Below are 25682 nucleotides of genomic sequence, written 5' to 3'. Positions count from 1 at the left end.
GGTCTGAATACTTATGTAAATGTAAAATTTCAGTTATTTCTTTAGAATTACTTTGCAAAAATTTCTAAACACCCATTTCGTTTCTTCATTCTGGGGTATTGTGTAGATTGATTTTAAAAAAAAAGAATTTAATCCATTTTAAAATAAGGCTGTAACATAATAAAATGATTACGTGTTTTATTGCCTGGTGTTTTATTGCCAGATGGCTATAAGGAAGAAGCTGTTCCTGAACCTGGTTGTCACCGTTTTCAGACTCGTATATCTTCTTCCTGGTGGCAGGAGTGAAATGAGTGCATGGCCAGGTTGCTGTGGGTCTCTGATGCTGGCTGCCTTTTTGAGGAAGTGACTCCTGTAAATCCCTTTTTAATGTTGGGGAGGCCTGAACCCAGAATGGACTGGGTAGTGTTCACCACTTTTGCAGTCTTCTCCACTCCTGGTTGTTCGAGTTGACAAACCAGGCCAAGGTGCAACCATTTGCTCCACTGTATACCTGTAGTTTAAGAGTCTTCTCTGACATACCGAATCTCCCTGATCTTCTCCAGAAGGAGAGGCATTGATAGGCTTTCTTTGTAATTACATCAGTGTGTCTTGTTTTGGTTAAGTTTTAGTTTGTTGGGTTGTGTTGGAGGGAGGGTGAAACATGGTCTCTGTCTCTTCCTTCGGGGGGGGAATGCGACTTTTTCGTGTCATATCCCCCTTGTCTGCGCTGAGGCCTAATGGCGGAGCTGGCGGCCTCCAGCCTGCGACTGACCCCGATCTGGAGGCAGAGCCAGCCAGGGCTCACTAACGAGAGGCTGGCCGTCTTCGGGGCTAAGGCAGCGGTGGCCCGATTTGCTGGTGCGGCGTTCTGGCTTTCGGCGGCGGCCTGGAGCTGATGCAGTGGGGCTCGGAGCTGAGACTGCGGGATCCGGAGCTGGGGCGGCGGCCCGGAGCGGAGACTGCAGGACCTGGAGCTGGGGCGGCTGCCCGGAGCTGATGCTGTGGTGGGCCGTCTCGTAGTGGAGACGGCGTTCCGGCTTTCGGCTGCGGCGACATCACCATGGAGGTCCGCTGGACTGGAGGGCGGCATCTCCGGCCTGGATCGATCGACCTCAGCGCAGAGGGAGAACAAGGAGGGAAGAGACGGAGACTAAAGACTTTGCCTCCATCACAGCGAGGATGTGCTTGGTGAACTCACTGTGGTGGATGTTTAATTTGTGTTTATTGTATGTTTTGTTTTTATTGGTTCTGTGTATGACTGCAGGCAACATAATTTCGTTCAGACTGCACATCACTGCACATCTCGTATGTGTATGTGACAAATAAACTTGACTTGACTTGACTTGACTTGACTTGACTTGACTTGACTAGACCGAAAGGTCTGAATGACAATAAAGGAATCTAATCTAATCTAAGTGTGCTGAGTCCAGGAAAAATCTTCAGAGATATGCATGCCCAGGAATTTGAAGATTTTGACCATCCTCCCGTCGATGTAGACAGGCTAATGGGTCCTCATCCTTCCTTTTCCAAAGTCTGTAGTCAGTTTCGTGGTTTTACTAACATTGGGAGCCAGGTTTTTGTGCTAACCAAAAATGTCACCTCTCCATGTTCTCCAGGGATGTGCCTGACCTGCTGAGTTACTCCAGCACTTTGTGTCTTTTTGTTAACCAACAACTGCAGTTCCACTTTTCTGCACAAATAACATTATTCCCTAATTGAGATTGGGGTTCACTTCAGGGAACAACGGATGTGAAAAATCCAATTAAGAATGAACCAAGATAATCAAATTTTACATTTGATTAAGACAATCACTATGGATTCATATCATGGAAACGGGTCCTTTGGCTTAACTTGCCCATGCCGGCTAAAATGCCCCATCTAAGCTCGTCCCATTTGCCTGAGCTTAGCCAATATCACTCCAAATCTTTCCTTTAAATACAAACAATAAAGTAACACCATAAGACAGAGGAGCGGTATCGGACCATTAAGCCGATCGAGTTTGCTCCATCATTCGATCATGGCTGATCTATATTTCCCTCAACCACATTATCTTACCTTCTCCCCATAACCTTTGATGCCCTTACTAATCAAGAACCTATCACTCTCCGCTTTAAAATTATCCAATGTCTTGGCTGAAGTCACTACTGGAGCGACTCAGCAGGTCAGGCAGAATCTGTGAAGAAAAGTCATGACCTAAAATGTAATCTATCCATTCCCTCTGCAGATGCTGCCTGACCCGCTGAGTTCCTCCAACGCTTTTTTCTCAAGATTCCAGCATCTGCAGTCCATATCTGTATACCTCTTGAAACCTTTCCTATCCATGTACTGGTTGGTCCATGTGTCTTTTATAGTACCTGCCTCAACTACATTCTCTGTCAGTTTATTCCATATACCCACCACCTTTGCAAAAATTTCTAAACAACTGTTTTCATTTCTTCATTCTAGGGTATTGTGTGTAGATTGATTTTTATAAAATTAATTTAATCCATTTTAAAATAAGGCTGTAACATAATAAAATAATTACCTGATTTATTGCCTGGTGTTTTATTGCCTGATGGCTATAAGGAAGAAGCTGTTCCTGAACCTGGTTGTCACCGTTTCCCGACTCGTGTATCTTCTTCCTTATGGCAGGAATGAAATGAGTGCATGGCCAGGGTGTTGTGGGTCTCTGATGCTGGCTGCCTTTTTGAGGCAGTGACTCCTGTAAATCCCTTTTTAATGTTGGGGAGGCCTGAACCCAGAATGGACTGGGTAGTGTTCACCACTTTTGCAGTCTTCTCCACTCCTGGTTGTTCGAGTTGCCAAACCAGGCCAAGGTGCAACCATTTGCTCCACTGTACACCTGTAATCCAAGAGTCTTCTCTGACATACCAAACCTCCCTAATCTTCTCAGGAAGGAGAGGCATTGATGGGCTTTCTTTGTAATTACATCAGTGTGCTGTGTCCAGGAACTATGTAAACAGGTTGCCCCTCAGGTTCCTACTAAAATGGGCCGCTCTTACCTTAAACTTACTTCCTCTGGTTTTTAATTCCACTGCCCTGGGTAAAAATCTCTGTGTATTCATCCTACATATTCCCCTCTATAAGATCACTCCTCAGCCTCCATTTACTCTATCATAACACCTCTATAGAATCACCCCTCAGCCTCCTGTACTACAAGGAATAAAGTCCTTGCCTGCCCAACGCTCCCTACAGCTCAGGCCCTCCAGTCTTGGCAACATTTTGGCGAGTCGAGACTGAAACAACTCGGTAAAAAGCGCGCGACAGTCGCCCCCCCCGCGTTCCACGTGATCGGTGCAGCCAATCCGAGGGTTTGACTAACCAAAGTCACCACCAGTTGTCGCGACAACATCCTCATAAACCGTCCCTACACTCGTTCCAGCTTAATGACATCCTTCCTATAGCAGGGTGATCCAGTTTTGATGTGGTACAAATGTGGCCTCACCCATATTACATACAAGGTCTGAATAGAAGCATATAGTTGGGCGTGCACAGATTCATGACTAATGGTTGCACTTTGATCATTGAGAATGTATATATTTTTTGTCAGTTTATTGGCATCTGGAAAATTGCCCCGAGTGAGTGTGCAGGGAGTGCGTGTGAAATTTGGATAGCATTCAACTAGTGCGAACAGGTGATGGATGATTGGCATGGACTCAGCGGGTCGAACGGCCTGTTTTCATGCTGTGTCCCTGAACTAAACTGCGCAGTGATGTTAGGAAAGATAGACACAAAGTGCTGGAGTAACTAAGCAGGTCGGGCAACATTTCTGGAGACAATGGATAGGTGACATTTTGGCATGGGACCTTTCTTCAGACCCTTACTCAAAAGCACAGGTTGTCATGCACATGGGTGCTATTTTGCGTTCCACGACTGGCTTGTAGTTAAAGTCTGAAGAAGGGTCCCAACCCAAAAAGTCACCAGGCCCACTGCGTTTCTCAAGCAATTTTTTTTCCTCTCAAGATTGCAGCGTCTCCAATTTCATGTGTCACGTAATTAAAATTAATAGGTTTGAATTCCAGTTACATATTTCTGAAACACTTTTGCCCTGTGGCCTACATTGGACTGGTATTATTTGACTAGTAATCAGTAGATAAGAGACCAAATGTTTTCATGTCTGAGCCAACTTGATACACTATAATCTGCTGCTCGCCTGATACATTTTTTTCAACACAATGTAAAGGTTACCAGTAAAGACATAAATAATTCTGAAAGATTTTGGTTTTATTGCCCCCTTACCCTGACATCTAAGGGTGAAATCAACTTAGAATGAAAATTGCTCACATTAATAATGACAGGTCTTAAATAAACCATGTTTTGACTTCTGACTCCCATATCAAAGTAAACTGAATAAAAGATTTAGCTTTGCCTAATCCTGAGTGTCGCACTGCTTCACTAACAGTGAATTTTTAATGCTTTGCCGTGAATTTTCTGATGTGATGTCTTATTTGATAAGTTTGGCAGAAAGTGCGTTCAATTTTCCATTGATAACGTGAATTTACTTTTGCTTTTTTTGGGATATTTTGTTATTTAAATATAATGTGTTTCAAGGTGAGATGGGAAAGTTTTAATAGGAACCTGAGGGGAAGCTTTTTCACACAGAGGTAGTGGGGATATGGAACGCACTGCCAGAGAAGGTCAAGTCATACAGCATAGCAACAGTCCCTTCGGCCCAAATTTTTCATGCCAACCCAACATGTTCCATCAGTGCTAATCCTACCTGCCTGAGTTTGGCCCATATATCCCTCTAAACCTGTCCTATCCATGTATCTGTGCCAATGTTTCTTAAACATTGTGATAACACCTGCTCAACTATCTCTTCCAGCAGTTCATTCCATACAACCACCACCCTTAGTGTAAATACGTTACCCCACAGGTTCCTACTAAATGTTTTGCCCCCTCACCTCAAACCTATGTCCTCTGGTTCTTGATTCCTGTACTCTCGGCAAAAGTCTCTGTGCATTTATCTGGTTTAGTCCTCAGATAACTTTGTGTACCTCTAAGATCACCCCTCATCCTCCTAAGCTCCAAAGTAATTGAGCCATTTAGACACAGCATGTAAATCGTAGCATGTAGAACATAGCCAGTAGAACATGGGACAGTAAAAGGTAGATACAAGGAACTGCAGATGCTGGTTTACCAAAAAAGACACAAATTGCTGGAGTAACTCAGTGGACCGGGCCGCATCTCTGGAGAGCATGGCTAGGTGACATTTTGGGTCGAGACCCACAAAGTCCATGCAGAACACGATGCCAAGTTAAACTGATCTTACATGCCTGCACATGATCCATGTCCCTCCATTCCCTGCATATCCATTTGCCAATCTAAAAGTGCTTTGAATGCCACTATCGTATCTGCCACCACCACCACCCCTGGCAGCTCGTTTCAGGAATCCACCACCCTCTATGCTAAAAACATGTCCCGCACCTCTCCTTTAAACTTTGCCCCTCTCACCTTAAAGCTATGCCCTCAAGTCTTTGACATTTCAACGTTTCTAAGTTAAGTAGTTGATCCATTTAGGTACGACTCTTCCCTGAACTCTTGCCTTTCTGTGCAAGGTCTGGAATGTAGGAGTGGCACGGTGGTGCAGCAGTAAAGTTGCTGCCTTACAGCGCCAGATCCTGACTACGGGTGCTGTCTGTACTGAGTTTGTACATTCTCCCTGTGAGTGCGTGAGTTTTCCCCAGGTGCTCCAGTTTCCTCCCACACTCCAAATATGTACAGGTTTGTAGGTCAATTAGCTTTGGTAAGTTGTATAATTGTCCATAGGTTAGTGTATAGGGTGTTCACTGATTGGCACGGACTCAGTGGGCTGAAGGATTTGTTTCCACTCTGTATCTTTAAATTCTAAAGTAAAGTCTAAAAACTGAAGAGTGTTTGGCCTCTGAATAAATTTGAGCTGCATTCATATAAATTATTGATCATTGGTTGAATGCTCCTAAATTGAGTATTTAAATAGCACTATTTTGCTCAGCTTAAAACCAATGCCTTGAGAGATGGAATGTTTTCTCCCAACATTGAACGGAGACAAAAGATGGCAGGAGTACAGATATCAATGGTGAAGAAGCAACGCGATCCCTGTTCAAAGACCGACAATGCTGATTAATATGAGCTTCCTTTGACAACTTGTGAACTGACTATCCAGTTTCCGATCAATAAAAAGAGCATTTTTATAGCAACTTTCACAACACCCCAAAGCCCTTTACTGCCAATGAAGTGATTTCAAAGTTTACCATTTTAAAGACAAAGATATGCTTAAGGTCCCTGGAGACAGGGACAAGGGACAAAGTGTGTAGGAAGGAACTGCAGTTGCTGGTTTACACTGAAGATAGACACAAAATGCTGGAGTAACTCAGCGGGTCAGGCAGCACCTCTGGAGAAAAGGAATAGGTAACGTTTCAGTTCAAGATCCTACTTGAGACAGTCAGGGGAGAGGGCAACTAGAAGCATGATAAGGTACAGAACAAATCAAAGCCAGCACTGATGACCCTGGAAAGGTGGAGTACACAATGGTCCATTGTTGGCTGGGGAGTTGATAATGAAGGGATATATGGATGCAAACAGTAGAACTGGCAGGACGATTGGGGTGGGGGGGAGAGACGGAGAGAGCGATTGCAAAGGTTACTTGAAATAAGTGAGTAAAGTATTCTGACTGTGCATGCCCAGGTCATAGGTCACTCGTGATAAACATTCTCGGCAACTGTGCTGCTGCGTGTATACAGACCTGCGTTTCATCCGTAGTCAGGATTGAACTCGTGTCTTTGGCGCTGCAAGCGCTGTTAAATTGCTACTGGACCGTCCCCTCCCGAATGTCCCAACCCTGTCCGGGGGTGGCCGGAGATGTCTGGGGTGACCCTGGACTGACAGGACCAGGCTTACAGCCAGTGCGGAGAAGAAGCTCTAAACTCCAGCCCAACTCTGCCTGTCCTGCCGGGTTAACGGACAGCCCTGGGCTGACGGGACACTTCTTCTTGGAGTTAGCGCTGCTTCTCCGCGCTGGCTGTAAGCCTGGGCCGCCACTGTTCCGGCCAGGTTCCCGTCAGTCCAGGGTCACCCCAGACATCTCCGGTCGCCCCCGGACAGGGATGGGACACTCAGAAAGGGACGGGGACGGTCCAGTAGCAATTCAACAGTGCTGGAGACCCGGGTTCGATCCTGACTACGGATGAAATGCAGGTCTCTATTCATGCAGCAGCACAATTGCCCCAAATGTTTATCGCGAGTGACCTTTGGCAAATCCCATGATTCCTTGCTTTTTTCAGAATACCAACCTCGCTTATTAGATAAATCAATATACATACCATTGGGTTGTAAGCTGGCCAAGCAAAATATGAGGTGCTGTTCCTCCAATATGCTTTTGGCCTATCACCCTTTGTGTAAAACAAAAAAGTTGTTCCTTTAATTTCCTATTAAATCGTTCTCCCCTCGCCTTAAACCTATGACCTCTGTTTCTTGATTCCCTTACTCTGGGTAAAAGACTCTGTGCAATTATCCTATCTTATGCCCAGCTTATTCGACAGATTGGTTCTTCGTTTTACATCTTACTCTAAAAGGCAAACATACCTGTGGCTGCTTCACTTTCTTAGTATTGTAATTAATCTTCAATGTTGTTTGGTTAGTTCTAGTCTCTAGAGTGGAATGTAAGGCCCACACCAGCTGATTTAGAAGCTAGTATTTTGCCAATTGAGCCACAGTTGACTTGTAATTATCTTTGCTTGCAGTCAGGGTGTATTTTTACCTGCACGTGACACAGGAAGCCCTCCAGTCATTCCATACATGCCAGACCGCTCCAATCAGTCCCATTCCTGTTTTCATTTCCCTCCCGCACAATCCTCAACACAATTTCTACTGCCATCCAGCTACGTCAAAGACGATTCACAGTGGCCAATTAACTTGCCAGCATGTCGTTAGTGAGCAAAGGGTTGAGGTTTATTACTGTCACGTGTACCGAGGTACAGTGAAATGCTTTCTTTTGCATGCTAGCCAATCAGATCATAATATTCGGGGAATCACAGTGGTGTAGCAGTAGAGTCGCTGCCTTGCATCACCATTGACACGGGCTTGATCCTGACCTTGGGTGCTGCCTGTACAGATTTTATTTGTTCTCCCTGTGACTGTGAAGGTTGTCTCCAGGTGCTCCAATTCATCTCACATTCCCCCGAGGTTAATTGGCTTCTGTAAATTGTCCCACCGATAGAATCAGTGTACGGGTGATCATTGGTCGGCGTGGACTCAGTGGGTGAAGGGCTTGTTTACACACGATATCTCTAAACTAAACTAAACCACTGTACATAATTCCAACCTAGTCAAACTCAAGTAAAAATAGATAGGGCAAAGGAGAAGATACAGAATGCAGAATATAGTTCTCAGTATTGTATCAGTTCCAGAGACAAAGCCCAACGTCCACATTGGGATAGAGGTGAATCAGAAAGTACCCTAGCTTCTGGAAGGACCGTTCAGATGCCTGATAGCAGAAGGGAAGAAGCTGTTCCTGAGTCTGGTAGTGCGCGATTTCCAGCTTCTGAACCTTCTGCCAGACAGAAGCGGCGAGGAGAAGGAATAACTGGGGTGGGATGTCTTTCATTATGTGGGTCGATTTTCCAAGGCAGCATGAAGTGTAGATGGAGTTAGTGGTGTGAAGTCTGGTCGTTTAATTTATATTATTTTATTGTCACTCGTACCAAGGTACAGTGAAACACATTTTTGTTGTGTGTTATCCAGTCAGCGGTAAGAATATACATGATTCCAATCAAGCCATTTAAAAAAATAAAATTAAAAAACCCAATGATTTACAATAACCCAGTTGTTGCGGGGAATTGACCTGAACAAGATGAGGAATTTCTTTAACCATAGTGCGGTGAATCTGTGGAATTCATTGCCACTGTGGCACTGGATTCCACAGATTCACCGCACTCTGGTTAAAGAAATTCCTCATCTTGTTCGGGTCAATTCCCCACAACAACTGGGTTATTGTACATGGAGACAAACATTATTACAGAAGCTTGACATTAATACTGACAGCCTTAAATGTGTTTCCATCAGCTTTAGTAACTCAATAGTCCTAACACAAGGGAAGTTGTTGCTGCTTGTGTGCACCTGTGGTTTTTCACTGTTTATCTAAGCAGCACTTGTGGCTACCTTCAGTGTACTTGGAAGGTAATAAGATACCGCTAAAGAGGGAAAAGGTATTCTTCTTTCAATCGAATCTAGGAAACTGGATAAGTCAAAGGAAAAGAATGTGGGGCAGCAAAACTAAACAGTACCTCCTACTCATCTGAATGTTAGCCAAACATTATGAAGCATTCCATTCTGGTCTGAATTAGTTTTAATTTCCCCGTGATGTCTCGTAGTTCTCTTGGATAATTATCCTACCACCGCATGGTGAGTTGCTGCCTTAAAGCGCCAGAGACCAGGGATTCGATCCTGACCATGGGTGCTGTCTGTACGGAGTTTGTACGTTTTCGCTGTGACTGCATGAATTTTCACCGGGTCCTCCCACACTCCAAAGACATGTAGGTTTGTAGGTTAATTGGCTTCGGTGAGAATTGTAAATTGTCCCAAGTGTGCAGGATAGTGCTAGCATACAGGGATCGCTGGTCAGCATGGTCTCAGTGGGCCGAAGGGTCAGTTCTCACGCTGTATCTCTAAACTAAACTAAACTATATGGTTTGTATAAGAACTCCATCTCTCACGGACATCAGTTAGTTTAGTTTAGAAATAAAGTGTGGAGACAGGCCCTTCGGCCCACCAAGTCCATGCCGACCAACATTAACTCATTTACACGTTCTATCTTACACACAATGGACTATTTACAGAAGCCAATTAACCTACAAACCTGCACGTCTTTGGTATGTGGGAGGAAACTGGAGAATCCATAGAAAACCCACGCGGTCACAGGCAGAACATACGAACGTGCTGCTAGAAGCTCATCTCCTTGGTGAAAGACGCTCTTTGGTCTGCCCGAAACCTGCTGACCTCCCATCAGAGCGAGATGTCCCATTAGGAACGTTGCCGACTGGCTCTCTCCCGACCTCAGGAATTTGTGCTGAGGGACGCACTGAAACTCGGTGCAGCCAACGCCAAGGCTCTGTGGGAGAGAACCACAGTCTAGAGTCCATCCGCTGATGGACATTGGGTGGTAGAGTCCAGTGGGGACACCCCTCTAATCAGGGAAGGGATATCACCCCAGTATGGCAACACGCTAGGTATAAAGAACAATGGAAGGTACTAACACTACTGCGTACAAAACAAAGAGCTGGAGGTGGGGCCAAAACTGGCAAGTGATAGGTGGATACAAGGAGGGGTTTGATCAACAGACAGGTGACATTTCAGGTGGAGACCCTTCTTCACTCTAACTGCAATGGTCAGACGTGTGTGTGTATGTTGTGCGTGCGTCTGTGCATTCACCCTGTCTATTCCCTTCATGCTCATCTACACCTCTATAAAATCCCCCCCTCGGCCTAATGAACTCCAAGGAATAAAGTCCATTTGCCTCTAAACCTTTCCTATCCATAAACCAGTCCACATGTCTTTTAAATGCTGTTAAAGTACCTGCCTCCATATACCCACCACCCGCTGAGTGAAAAAGTTGTCCCTCAGGTTCATAGTAGACCTTGCCCCACTCACATTAAACTAATGTCTTCTGAATCTTGATTCCCCTACTCTCTTCAAGGGAGAGTTAGATTTAACTCTTAGCGCTAATGGAATCAAGTGATATGGGGGGAAAAGCCGGAACGGGGTACTAATTTTAGATGATCAGCCATGATCATATTGAATGGCAGTGCTGGCTCGAAGGGCCGAATGGCCTACTCCTGCACCTATTTTCCATGTTTCTACCCTGAGTACAAAACTGTGCGTACAACTTATCAATTCCCCTCATGATTTTATACACGTCTATGAGATCACCTCTCATCTCCGGCGCTTCAAGGAATAAAGTCATATCCTTCCCAACCTGTCCCTGTAGCTCAGGCAACATCCTCGTAAATCTTCTCTGCGCCCTTTCCAGCTTAATGACATCCTTCCTTTCATGGGGGTGACCAAAACTGAACACAATATTCCCAAATGCGGCCTCATCAATTTCGTGTACAATGGTATTGTAACGTCCCAGCGTTCATCCTCGAGGTTCTGACCGATGAATGCCAGTTCACCGAAAAGCCTGAGCAATTAATCATGGGATCTTGTTCCAAGCCCAGTAAAACCCCTGTCCCACGGTACGAGTTCATTCCAAGAGTTCTCCTGAGCTTACCCTGATTCGAGCTCAGAGATTAACGGTACTGGCCACTGGTCGGTACTCAGGGCTCCCGTGGCCATTTTTCATCATGTTGAAAAATCTTCACGAGTCTTCCCGTGCTTACCTGCCGTTAGCGAGTCTTCCCGAGTACCTGCCATTAGCGCTAAGAGACGTCCCCGAGCTCCGACGTACCTGCTATGTTCTGCCTGACTTTGGGTGAACTTGGGGATGGGGACTGGACATTGTGCCTTTCCCCACAGTGGTATCCATTGTGGGGGGATGATTTTTTTCTTTGTCTGTAAGTAATCCTGTCAGTCTGTGTCCAAGATGGCTGTCGGAAGGGAGAGTGGACGCTGGCGCGCTTTAGCTGCCGCTGCTCTCTCTTCACATTGTGTTTTTGATTTTTTGTTTTTGGACTGAATTCTGTTTTTAATTTGTGTTTCTGTGATGTCTTTATTATTTATTTTACTCTGATTATATGTTTTATTATTCCTGTTAATCTCTGTAAGGTGTCCTTGAGATTTCTGAAAGGTGCCCAAAAATAAAAGGCGCCCAGTGTAATTTATTATTATTATTCTCTGTGCTTACCACGAGTTTGATTTTTTTTAAAACTCGGGAGAACTCTTGGAATGAACTCGTACCGTGGGACAGGGCTTTAAGAGGTGCATTTCAACCCCATGGCTCCAACTATCCCCGGCAGTGGTCAGGTGTGTTTTCAAAGCCATCCCTCTGAAATGGAATCGTAATGTGTCAGTGGAGAGAGTCATGCAATATTCTTTTTCTACCAGGTGCTAAATGCACAGTAAACAGAAAAGCAATGAGCCTGGAATGTAAAGCATTCACATTCTGTGGCATGTGAGGCATCTTAGTGTCCCAAGGTTCAATGGCCCTTGGAAAGACAGGCGGGGATTGTCTGTGCAATGCCATTGTACTGCTCTGTCTGCAGGCAGAGAATGTTAACACCTACTGCTTTATTAGTTGATGCGGCACAATGGCGCAGTGGGTGGGGCTGCTGCCTCACAGCCGTCAGAGAGCCGAGTTAGATCCTGACCTCGTGTGCGTGTGGAGTTTACGTGTTCTCCATGTGGGTTTCCTCCGGGTGCTGCAGTTTCCTCCCACATCCCAAAGGCATGCGGGTTTGTAAGTTAATTGGCCCTCTGTAAATTGCCCCCTCACGTGTAGGGAGTGGATGAGAAAGTGGGATAATGTAGAACGAATGTGAACGGGTGATCGATGGTCGGTGAGGCCGAACCCCACACGGACTGCATCCGAAGGCAGGATCGAACCAAGGTCTCCGGTGCTGTTGGGCAATGGCGCTAGCAGCTGCACCTCTGTGGGGCAGGTTTAGTTTAGTTTAGAGATATAGTGTGGAAACGGAGCCTTCGTTCCACGAAGTCCATACTGACCAATGATTATCCGTGCACTAGTTCTATCCTGCACCCTAGGGACAATTTACAAACACACAAGTCATCTTCAAACCCACAAGTCCTTGGAGGAAACCTGAGAACCGGGAGAAAACCGTGCGGTCACAGGAAGAACGCGCAAAGTCCGTACAGACACCACCCATAGTTAGGATCCAACCTGGTTATTCCACCACTTTGTGCCCTCTGCATTTCATCACTGTGCCGCCACTAACCATGTTCTGCCGGACCTGCTGAGTTCCTCCAGGACTTTGTGTTGTTCTAAGGTGGCGGCGGCGGCGGCGGGGGGGAGGGAATCAGTGGTCACCATGGCCAATGTCCTGGGACGAGGCTATCCCCACGTATGAGATACGTGACTGTAAAGTTTGTGATAGTGAGGGACTGCATTCACCCTCAAATTCAGGCCTGGCACAGTAGCGCAGTGGTGGAGCTGCTGCCTTATAGCACCAGAGACCCGGGTTCGATCCTCAAGTCAAGTCAAGTCAAGTTTATTTGTCACATACACATACGAGATGTGCAGTGAAATGAAAGTGGCAATGCTCGCGGAACAACAAAACAACCAAACAAATTGTAAACACAATCATAACACACATATTATTTTACATAATAAATAATAGAAGGAAAAACGTTCTGTACAGTTAGTCCCTGGTGAGAAAGGCGTTTACAGTCTGAATTGCCTCTGGGAAGAAACTCCTTCTCAACCTCTCCGTTCTCACTGCATGGCAACGGAGGCATTTGCCTGACCGTAGCGGCTGGAACAGTCCGTTGCAGGGGTGGAAGAGGTCTCTCATAATTTTGTTTGCTCCTGACTACAGATATCTGTCTGCACGGAAATTGTACCTTCTCCCCGTGACCGCTTTGGTTTTCTCTGAGTGCTCCGGTTTCCTCCCTCACTACAAAGACTTGCAAGTTTGTAGGTTGATTGGCTTTGGTGAAATTGTATATAGCCTCGAGTGTGTGTAGGATGGTGTTAGTGTACGGGGATCGCTGGTCTGCACAGATTTGGTTGGCCAAAGAGCCTGTTTCCATGCTATATCTCTAAACTAATGCCCCTGTCCCACTTAGGAAACCTGAACGGAAACCACTGGAGACTTTGCGCCCCACCCAAGCTTCCTGGAGGTTTTTGTCAGTCTCCCTACCTGCTTCCACTACCTGCAACCTCCAGGAACCAGACGGGAACCTTGGATGGGGCACAAAATCCCCAGAGGTTTCCGTTCAGGTTTCCTAAGTGGGACGGGCATAAACTATACTGAACTACTTTTGTAATACTCAGTCTTTTTATTTTGTTGCATTGTAAACCACTGGGTACTCCACCGCTGGGTCAGGTTGCAGGTGATACTGCACATGGTAAACACAGCTGCTTTCTATGCAACCCGAATGTAATGGGAGCAGGGCCAAAGCTAACAACTCACAAAGCTAGAGTGCGTTGTGGCAGGTAAACATAACACTGCTGTATTCAAACCCTCCCTCACCCTTGCATTAATACAATCGCCTGGCAGGGACAGAGGGGAATGGAAAAACTGTCCCCATTTAAGGGTGGCACGATGGAACAGCTCGTAGAGCCGCTGTCACGCAGCGCCGGAGACCTAGGTTGGACCCTGGCCTCGGTCGCTGTGTTCATGCATGGTGTTTGCACGTTCTCCCCGTGACCACGTGGGTTTTCTCCGAGTGCTCCAGGTTCCCCCCCCCCCCCAAAGACGTGCTGGTCTGTAGGTTAATTGGCCTTCTGTAAACTACCCCTAGTGTACAGGGAGTGGTTTAGAAAGTGGGATAACATAGAACTTGTGTGAACGGGTGATCAAAGGTCAGTGTGGACTCAATGGGCCAAAGAGCCTGTTTCCATGTTGTATCTCGAAACTACACTCGCTAACTTAACTGAGTTAAGACTGGAAAATCGCCTCTGACCTATGTCCATTCCTTGAAACCTTTCCCATCCATGATTCCGTGTAAATGCCTGTTGAAAGTTGTAATTGTGTCTTGTTTCTACAGCTTTCTCTGGCAGCTTGGTACAGATATGGACAACACTGAGTGAAAAAGTTGCCCCTGAGGTCGCTCTTAAATTTCTCCCCTCTCATTCTAAATGTAAATTGTCTAGTTTAGAAACCTCTACCTTTGGAAAAAGACTGTTGTGAGCATTCATTTTATCCCTGCTCCTTCTGATCATGTGCACCTCAGTAAGGTCACCCCAGTCCCAAGAAGGATTCCAACCCCTGAAACATCACCTATCCATGTTCTCCAGAGATGCTGGCTGAGCCTTTGTGTCACTCCAGCACTTTGTCTCCATCTTTGTACTCCTTTAGATTCAGATTCAGATTCAATTTTAATTGTCATTGTCAGTGTACAGTACAGAGACAACGAAATGCATTATGCGTTTTGTGTTGTGTTACGTGTTGTGTATATTTTCCATTTTTAATCTCTCTAATCCTCATCACCAGTCTGGTATTTTTGATTTTGTTTTCTCTACCTTTTACAGAGCAACGGAAGAAGTATTCCAATTCCAATGTCATCATGCAAGAGACTTCACAATACCACGTGGAGGTAATGCTGTTAAGAATGGAACTGATTCTTCTACTTGTAGTTGGAAGATCAAGGTGGGACATCTTTGATGGACCAGGCCCCTTTCAGCCCATCAAATTAAACACCTACTTTTTCAGGCAATGTGCTATTGATAGTACAGAATATATTCTCATTTATTTAAATCTTCACTAACGGCACAGTGGCCCAGCGGGTAGAGCTGCTGCCTCGCAGTGCCAGAGACCCAGATTTGATCTGCCCTCAGGTGCTGCCTGTGTGGAGTTAGCACGTTCTCCCTGTGGGTTTCCTCCAGGTGCTCCGGCTTCCACCCGCATCCTCGTGACGTGCAGGTTTGTGAGTTACTTAGGCCTCTGTAAAGTGCCCTGAGTGCGTAGGGAGTGGATGAGAAAGTGGGGAAAACATAGAACTAGTGTGAACGGGTGAACAATGGTCGACATGCTGTATCTCTAAAGACAAAGAAAAGCTCAGCGGGTCAGGCAGCATCTCAGGATCCAGATCAGGACAAGGTTGGAGAGCAGCAGGAATCACAGAGGGGGAGCATTAAGAGAGCATCTACCACAATTGCCCTCGGAGAGAGGAGGCAAACTTCCTCAAAGTAGGCATACCTTGAGGAGATTTCACAGAGAAACAATGAAACGGAGACACAAGGAACTGCAGTTGCCGTTTTTAAAAAAAAGACACATTGTTGGAATAACTCAGCGGGCCAGGCAGCATCCCTGGAGATATAGAGACAAGCAGATCCTGATTTAATTTTAAAACGTGGTTGCCTGACCTGCTGGCAGATGCTGATCTTTTTTTGTGAACCAGCATCTGCCAGTTCCTTGTGCCTCCATCTCCTGAGATGCCTGACCCACTGAGTTTAGTTTAGTAACCTGAGCACCACGGGGAAAACCCACGCTGTCAGGGAGAATGTACAAACTCCGTACAGACAGCACCCGTGGTCAGGATCGAACCCACGTCTCTGGCGCAGTAAGTCATGGGAGCTCCAGTGAGGAAAGGCAGTGAAGACAGAATTCTCTTCACCTAAATCTTTTTTTTGTTGCTGCTTTCAGCATCTGGCCACGTTCGTCATGGACAAGAGCGAGTCCATCGTGACAATCGACGACGGCATCAAGAAATTTGTGCAGCTGGACATAAAGGGCAAGGTGTGGACTCAAGAGATGCTGTTTCAAGTGAATGACAAATCCATTAGACTACTGGACTGTGAAAGTCAGGTAAGGATACCTTGGGGACATAAGGAACTGCAGATACTGCTTTACCAATAAAAAAGACACAAAGTGCTGGATTAACTCAACGAGCCAGGCAGCATCTCTGGAGAACAAGTGATGTTTCGGGTCAGGACCCTTCCTCTGACTGATTGTAGTTGGGGGTGGAGGGAAGCTAGAAGATAGGTGGAGATGAGACAAAGCCTGTAAAGTTATAGGTGGATACGGGTGATGGGGGAAGGGATTGATTAGGACCTTCTTTTAGGAAGGAGATGAGGTGAAATTTCTTTAGTCAGATGGTGGTGAATCTGTGGAATTTTTTGCTGCTGTGGAGGCCATGTCAGTGGATATTTTTAAGGCAGAGATCGATAGGTTCTTGATTAGTACCGGTGTCAGAGGTTATGGGGAGAATGGGGTTAAGAGGGAGAGATAGATCAGCCATGATTGAATGGCTGAGTAGACTTGATGGGCCAAATGGCCTAATTCTACTCCTATCACTTATGACCTTATGGTTAGCAGATGGGTGGACAAAGACCAGATATAGGAAGAAGATCTACAGCTGTGAGATACGGAACGAAGGAGACAAGCGACACTGAATGGGAAGTCAGAGGAAGGGATACAGGTTGGAAGGGGAAAGGATTATTGTATCTCAAAGAAATAGTTACATAAACTTGGAGAATTCAACGTTCATAACAATTGGGTTGTAAGCTACCCTAGTGGAATATAAGGGTATAAGGGTATTGACATCTTTTTATCAAACACTTGCGCTCGGACAGCCAAGACCTACTGTATCTCCCGGTTGCTAACAATTTTAACTCCTCTTCCCGTCCCACACTGACCTTTCTGTCCTGGACATCCTCCATTGCCAGAGTAAGGCCACATGCAGACTGGAGGAACAGCACCTAATATTCTGTTTGAGTAGCCTACATCCCAATGTAGCAATAAACTCGATTTGACTTATTGCCAGTTAAAAATAACTCATCACAAAAAGCAAGGTAGGATAAAGTCTTGACCCAAAACTTCACATCCATGTTTTCCTGAGATGCTGCCTCATCCATTGAGTTACTCCAGTCTGTCCTTTCGCGACAATAAGCAAATCTTCCAACCTGCCTCACACCTTCCTTTCTTCTCACTGGCCTTTGGTCCAACCATCTGCTTATCTAACCCTCCCTCTCCCCCCCCCCACCTGTGTCAACCTATTACCTGCCACCCTTTGTTCTGCCTCTCCCCTTTTCCAGCTTTCTTCTCCCCCACCCCCACACACACAATCAGTCTGAAGGAAAGTCTCGACCCGAAACGTCACCTATCCATGTTCTCCAGTGATGCTGCCTGACCCACTGATTTACTTCAACATGTCGTGTCCTTCTGTGTATTAACCAGCATCTGCAGTTCTTTATTTTAACGAGAAGAAAGTGTGTTATTTCATCTCTTAAAATCAGATGACATTGAGTTTATCTAGTACTGTTTTTTAAGTACATGTATCATCTACAGTCTAAGTATAACAGACACACCATGTAACATGTAACTCCGTGTGAATGTTCAAAAGCTTCGTTGATCACCTGCACCAATGTTGGTCGGACATCATTAAGCAACTGGTGTTAGGTTTGGTACCCCGTTGTGGACAATCTGTCCCATCTGCCGTAGAGCGGTGTCTCTCTGTCGGCGTTCTACTCTGATTTTAGTTACGGCTCCGTTCCTGTTCCCTTTGCGTGCTTCACCAACCTTCATTTTGATTCCCTCTTTCAACAGGATGAACTGGAGAACTTTCCACTAAACATTGTGCACCACTGCCAAAATGTACACAACCAGTCCAAATACCAGTCTGTGTTACTCATCATCTGTCAGGACTCCGACCAACACAAGCCCGACATACACTTCTTCAACTGTGACGAGGTCGGGGTGAGTAACTGTACAGAAATATCAATATGAGATGCAGAGGACTCTGGTCATATTGATGGTGCATTGTTCTTGAGTTCAGTTTACTTTATTGTCATGTGTATCCAGGTACAGTGAAAAGCTTTAGTTGTGTGCTAGCAGTCACTGGAAAGACAATACATGACTACAGTCCACAGTGTACAGATACAGGATAAAGGAAATAACATGAATAAGCACTAGGTAGCACTAGTGTTAGGGGGAGTAAATTACAACTTTATTTTGTATATACAAAGGATATATTATTTATATCATTAGTGAGAGGCTTCTTTGTTTAGTTTTAGTTAGTTTAGAGATACAGCATGGGATTGTTCATTGTACACCATGCGTCTGCATGTCATAACAGATTTTAGAAAAAGTGTCTCGACCCAAAAAGTGTCTGTCCCGCTGAGTTACTCCAGCATTTTGTGCCTATCTTTGGTTTAAACCAGCATCTGCAGTTCCCTCCTACACATATAAATTTATTTAGATTAGTTTAGGGATACAGTGTAGAAATAGGCACTAGTTCTACCCTACACACTAGGAACAATTATACACAATTCTACTGTACTTTAACCTACAAATCTGCACATCCTTTGGAGTGTGGGGAGGAAACGGAAGAACCAGGAGAAACCCACATGATCACAGGGAGAATGTCCAAACTCCGTACAGACAACAGCCGAGTTTAGGATTGATCCCAGGCCTCTGGCGCGGTGAGGCAGCAGCTCTACCCGCTGCGCCACTGTGCCGCCCTATACTAATGCAGAGATTCTAAAGTAATTGTAATGTGGAGATTTTTCTAATGGTGATATGTCATTGTTTTAATGCAAAATAAATTGGATTGTAACTGCCCCGTTTGTTATAATTGCATGTAATTGCTCAATGCAATGGTGTAATCCAGTGACCAGTTTCCCTAATTACACAAAATTATAAAATTTAATTCCCAAAATGTGGATAAAAATCCAGCAGTGGGTCCTGACCCACCTACTTCATTGGAAACACTCGGGCTATCTTCAATCAGACTCTAGTGTACTTTATCTTGCAATAAATGTAATTCCCATTATCCTGTGTCTACACTGTGGATGGCTGGATTGTAATCAGGTATAGTCTTTCCGCTGAATGGATAGCACGTAACAAAAAAGCTTTTCCCTGTACCTCGGTACACGTAACAATAAACTAAACAAAACATTTTTTTTTTTTCTGTTGTTGGTAACGAATAGTCCTGGTCAAAGCATTAGCAGGTTGCCAGTTATGCACAGTTTGCAGTGGGTTCAACATTTTATTAGGGTGGCAGATGGAAGTCTCCACTGCTCCGTAGTGCCAAACATTTTTTGGCTCATATTTAATTTTGTTCTTATTGGCAATAGAAAAGGACACATGGTGCATTTAGCAACGCAGGTATGTCAGGGCATGTTGATCTTCTGCATGTACCTGTGTACAGCCTCATAAGACAATTCTTTGTCGGCATGTTTAAGCACTCATGCACCAGAAAGAAGTCTGAAGAAGGGTCTCGACCCGAAACATCATGTATTCCTTCACTCCATAGATGCTGCCTGACCCGCTGAGCTTCTCCAGCATTTTTGTCAAGCATTCATGTATGTTTAGTTTAGATATACAGCATTAGAACCAGACTTTCGGCCCATCGATTACCCGTTCAGACGAGTTCTGTGTTATCCCACATTCTCTTCAAAGTTACTCCTACACTTTGTGTCTTATTTTTGTGAATCGGAATCTGCAATTCCTTGTTGCCATGACTTTTAGTTTAGATTAGTGATACACCATGGAAACCGGCCCACCAAGTCCGCACCATCGATCACCCGTCCACACTAGTTCTTTGTTATCCCACTTACACAGGCACTCCCTGCACATTAGAGGCAATTTACAGTGGGCCAATTAACAGACAAACTGTACGTCATCTTTGGAAACCGGAGCACGCAGAGGGAACCCGCACAGTTACAGGGAGAGCATGCAAACTCCACCCAGACAGCACCCGAGATCTGGATCAAACCTGGGATCTCTGGGCACTGTGAGGCGCAGCTGCCACTGTGCTGCCACTGTGCTGTCACAAGGGTTCAGTCTTGTCAACGAGACGTTAATCTGTTTATTATACTTTTTTTTTTACTCACAAAGTTATTTTTCTGCACAGTTCTGTTCCGCTGAGCCCAGCATAATTCCCAGCTGGGAGAGTTGAAGGAAGTGGAGTTAGAGGCACCTGCTCCAGACACCTGACATGGCAGTACAAAGCTGGCTAACTCTAATTATATAAAAACTCTTAAAACTGATTTCCTGTCCAATTTCCTCAATGCCTAAAGCTAAAATTCAGGTACCTCAGGTGGTGAAGAAGGCTTTTTGTCCAATGACCTTCATCGGTGACAGCACAATGGCGCAGCTGGTAGCATTGCTGCCTCACAGCACTAGGGCACCGAGTTCGATCCTGTCTTCGGGTGCTGCCTGTGTGTAGTTTGCACGTTCTCCCACCTGACCGCATGGGTTTCCACCGGGTGCACCCGTTTCCTCCCTCGTCCAAAAGACATGCGGGTTTGTAGATTAATTTGTCTCCGTAAATTGCCCCAGTGCAGAGGGAGTGAATGAGGAAGTGGGATAGCGTGAATGGGTGATTGATAGTCAGTGTGGATCGATGGGCCAAATGGCTTGTTCCCATGCTGTATCTCTAAACTTTAAAAAAAGTCAGAGCATTGTGTATGGAAGTTAAGGAACTGTCCCACTGCAGCGACCTAATCCGCGAGTTCAGAAGAGTTTAGGACAGTTTGAAAAAGTGTCATGTTGAAGACCTCCTTCGACTATGTTGAAGACTATCTACGACTACCTTCGACTACCCTCGATTACCTGCGAATAACATGCTGACCTACTTCAACTAAACTTCGAAAAAATATCAATTTTTTTTTTTTGCCATGGTGACCTTATTTTGCTCGTGGGAGAGTAAAGCTCCTAGGACCTCGTGTTGACCATGCTGAGAGTATGAGTCGAGGGCAAACTCTTCTGAACTCGCGGATTAGGTCGCCGCAGTGGGACAGCCCCTTTGGGACATTATGCTGCAGTTGTACAAGGCGTTGGTATTGTGTTCAGTTTTGGCCATCCTTCTATAGGAAGGATGTCATTAAGCTACAAAGAGTACAGGGAAGATTTACGAGGATGTTGCCAGGACTTAAGGACATGTGCTATAGGGAGAGGTTGGGAAGGCTAGGACTTTATTCGAGTGCAGGTGGCCGAGGGGTGATCTTAGAAAGGTGTATAAAATCATGAGGGGAATAGGTATTGTGAGCGCACAGTATCTTTTATCCTGAGTTGGAGATTCAAAAACCAGAGAACAGATTTAAGGTGAGAGAGGAAAAGTTTAATTGGAACTTTTTCACATAGAAGGTGGGGGTATATATACCGAGTTGCCAGCGGAGGTAGTTGAGGCAAGTACGAGGACAGCATTTGAAAGACACTTGGGCAGATTCATGAATAGGTAAGGTTTGGAGGGCCAAGCGTGGATAATTGGGGCGAGCTTAGATGGGGCATGATGGTCAGCATGGACAGGTAAGGCCAAACGGCTTGTTCCATGTTGTAGAACTCTATGATGCTACGAGTCCTAATTGGACCTGCTTCTATAGCTTTTCAGGCAGCTCATTCCAAATGTGGACGACCGTCTGAGTGAAAAAGCTGCTCCCGAGGTCCCTCTGAAAGCTTCCCCCTCTCACCTTAAGCTTAAACCCTCTGGTTTTAGAATTCTCTACTGTAAGGAAAAGTCTGTGAGTGTTCACTTTATCACCATTTAACACCACCTCACACCCCAGTGGTTGAGGTAAATAATCTCAGTCTTGGTGCAGCTGAGCTCCAGTAACGCGCAGCATCAGACTTCTTTACTGTCACTGTGTTTCACTGTATCTCCTGCTGTTAATAAATGACACAGTGGCAGACACTTTAAATGAGTGTAAAATGGCTCCAAAATGGCCCCTCGCATAAAGACTCAATGGGTTGGTCTGGATCATCTGTACTAACTGGGGGATGGTGCTAATGTGTAGAAAGGAATGCTGGTTTACACCCAAGATAGAAATAAAGTGCTAGAGTAAAGGGCCTGTCCCACTTGGCCGTTATTTGCGCGTAATTTACGCAACATCATTTACGCATCACGTCGCACGCCGTGCGTGTCGTGACATGCACGTGATGCACAAGGTGCGCAATGACATAGGCAGTGACGCGCGGGCGTCGCAGGATTTTGTGATGTACAAAATCTTTGCGCGTCATCTGCGTGACGCCCAAATGACGGCCAAGTGGGACGGGCCCTTTACACAGCGGGTCAGGCAGCATCCCTGGAAACAAAAGGATGGGTGAAGTTTCGGGGTGGAACCCTTCCTCTGACTGAAAGTAGACGGGAGGGAACTAGAGAGAGGAAATGGCCAGAACAAAGCAGGGACCGGCAACAGATGACCAAGGAAAGGTGGAGCCCATAATGGCCCATTGTTCGCTGGTGAAGAGGTGGTAACAAAGGGCTACAGGGATGCGAACAGTGGAACTGCTACGACGACTAGGGTGGGAGAGGAGGGGAGAGAGAGAATGCAGGGGTTACTTGAAATCACCGTTCATACTGCTAGGTTGTAAGTTGCCCAAGTGAAACATGAGGTGCTGTTCCTCTTATTTGGGTGTGGCTTCACTCTGACAGTGGAGGTGGCCCAGGACAGAAAGGTCAGTATGACAGTGGACAGTGGGTATGGTGATAGACTGAGTTGTATTCAACAAAAATGATTTCACTGCAGCTTGGTACACATGATAATAAAGAAACCATTGAACCATTGCCAGTTATTCCTTGTATCTTCTCTTTGCAGGCCGAGATGATCCACGCGGATGTAGAGAGTGCAATCTCCGATTTCAAAGGCGGACAGAAGATACGACCACAGACCTTGAAGTAAATGCTGTCTCAGTTCCCACTTTGGTTTTCTGTGATCCCCCTGTCAGTGTGCTACTGGCCAAAGCTGCCTGACCCGCAGAGTTTCTCCAGCACTTTGTGTCTTTTTTTTTTTGTAAACCAGCATCTGCAGTTCTTTGTTTCTACAAATGAACTGACAGACCTGAGATAATGCAGACACCATCACGCCAAGCACACGAGGAGTCTTCCTCTGTCATCAAACCTGTTCCTTGTGGCTTGTTCACATTCAAGTAGTTTCAACCTGTTGCTGCCACTCCCTTTGGCAACAAAACTCAACACAGGCAACATTATCTTTTTGTTTTACTTGAGGACTAACAGAAACAATATTTAATTTAGTTTACAGATATAGTTTAGTTGATGTTTCGTTCAGCTTAGTTTTGTTTACTTTACTTTAGTCATGCCGTTTTAGTTTACTTTAGTTTAGTTTAGTTTAGAGATGCCGTTTCAGTTTAGTTTCGATTTCTTTAAATTTGTTTTATTTAGAGATACAAATTAGTTTAGTTTAGTCTTGTTTAATTCGGAGATACAGTTTTAGTTTGGTTCAGTTTAGTTTAGTTTAGAGATAGTTTAGTTTAGTTTTGTTTAGTTTACAGTTTAGTTTAGAGATATATCATGGAAACAGGCCCTTCGGCCCACTGAGTCCATGCTGACCATCGATCACTCTAGTCCAATGTTATCCCACTTTTGCAACCACTAATTAGTCTATAAACTCGCATGTCTTTGGGGTGTGGGAGGAAAATGGAAAGCCTGGAAGAGACCACAGGGAGAACATGCAAACTCTGCACACAGTGGGGGTCAGGATCGAACCTGGGATCTCTGGCGCTGTGAGGCGCTGCAGGTAGTGCTGCTGCCACAGTGTTGCCCCAAGGCTATAGTCGTGTCAACGAGACATTAATCTCTGGCGCTGTGCGGCAGCAGCTCTACCCGCTGCGCTTCACAGTAACCAAGACCAGGGTTTGATCCCGTCTCGGATGCTGCCTGTGTGGGGTTTGCACGTTTGCCCTGTGACCTCTTGGGTTTCCTCCGAGTGCTCGGAGTTTCCTCCTGCATCCCAAAGAAGTGTGGGTTTGTAGGTTAATTGGTTTCTGTAAATTGCACTTAGTGTGTCGGGAGTGAATGAGGAAGTGGGATAACATGGAACTAGTATAAACAGGTGATTCGTGGTCGGCATGGATCGATGGGCCAAAGGGCCTGTTTCCATGCCGTGCCGCCCACTGAGTTTTCTTTTCAGTGCGGTGAGAGATTGAATCGGTGCTCCATAAACATATCTCTTTCTATCTCTCTCTCTCTCTCTCACCAGGGTAAACCAGGAGAAGATGAAGAGACAGCGAGAGACGATAATCCCCTCGCCCCCTCACTCTGCCGCACCTGCCCACCCCCCCAATGTCAACATGAGCCGGGCTGCAGCTCTGACAGCGCAGAACGACCAAGGTAAGACTACCTGAGGAGACACTCTGGCAGCACGGTGGCGCAGCGGTAGAGTTGTTGCCTCACAGCACCAGAGACCCGGGTTCGATCCTGACTACGGGTGCTGTCTGTATGGAGTTTGTAAGCTCTCCCCATCACCTGTGTGGGGTTTTTCCGGGAGCTCCAGTTTCCTTCCACACTCCAATAATGTACAAGTTTGTAGGTTCAATGGCTTTGGTAAAATTGTAAATTGGCCCTGGTATGTAGGAAAGTGCAAGTTTACAGGGATCGCTGATCGGCACGGTCTCGATGGGCCGAAGGGCCTATTTCCGTGCTGTATCTCTATAATGAATTTTTAAAACTAGGTTGTCCTAACAGGAAAAAAAAAATCTAAAACTGGAGCTCATGGCTTCAAGGTGAGAGGGACAAAGTTTAAAGGAGACATGTGGGGCAAGTTATTTACATAGAGGTTGGACAGACTTGGATTGTTTTCTCCAGCATACCAGAGATTGTGGGAAGACCTGATAGAAGTATACAGAATTATGAGAGGCATAGATAGGGTAGACAGTCAAAACCTTTTCCCCAGGATAGAAAAATCAAATACTGGAGGGCACAGCTTTAATGTGAATGAATGAATGAATAAGATTATTGGCCAAGTATTCACATACAATGAATTTGCCTTCGTGCTCCGCCCACGTGACAACATGACATCCAGTGACAGTTATGAATGATACATAAAACGTTAAACATTAATTATAAAACATCATTGTAATGTGAATTAAATAAAATACCAGAGCAAAAGGAGGCTACAGATTTTTGCTTATTGTGCAGGGGGATGATTTGTTACACAGAGGGTGATGGGTGCCTGGAACTCACTACCAGGGGTTGTGGTGGAGGTAAAAAAAACAGTGGTGATTAAGAGACTTTTGGGGAGTACGTGGATATGCACGGCATGGGTTATGCACAGGCAGAAAAGATTTGGCTGTGCATAATTTGGCTGTTTTGGTTTCCTAATCTGAGGAAAGACATCCTTGCCATAGAGGGAGTACAGAGAAGGTTCACCA

The 25682-nt window shown here is 45.5% G+C and overlaps 1 protein-coding gene across 4 annotated transcripts in view; it reads left to right on the top strand.

Moving 5' to 3' along the window:
- Positions 1–25682, top strand: part of eps8l2 (EPS8 like 2) — a 104384-nt gene that overhangs the window by 48875 nt on the left and 29827 nt on the right. For all 4 annotated transcript variants that reach the window (XM_055649529.1, XM_055649530.1, XM_055649528.1 and 1 more), the window contains 5 exons: positions 15104–15168; positions 16218–16379; positions 18120–18269; positions 23111–23190; positions 24512–24642. In XM_055649529.1, coding sequence (XP_055505504.1) covers positions 15104–15168; positions 16218–16379; positions 18120–18269; positions 23111–23190; positions 24512–24642 — 588 coding nt within the window. The remainder of the gene's footprint in view (positions 1–15103; positions 15169–16217; positions 16380–18119; positions 18270–23110; positions 23191–24511; positions 24643–25682) is intronic.

This window comes from Leucoraja erinacea, chromosome 18 (genome assembly GCF_028641065.1).
Source record: "Leucoraja erinacea ecotype New England chromosome 18, Leri_hhj_1, whole genome shotgun sequence".
NCBI classification, from domain to species: Eukaryota; Metazoa; Chordata; class Chondrichthyes; order Rajiformes; family Rajidae; genus Leucoraja; species Leucoraja erinaceus.
This window is presented reverse-complemented; position numbering and strand designations above follow the sequence as displayed.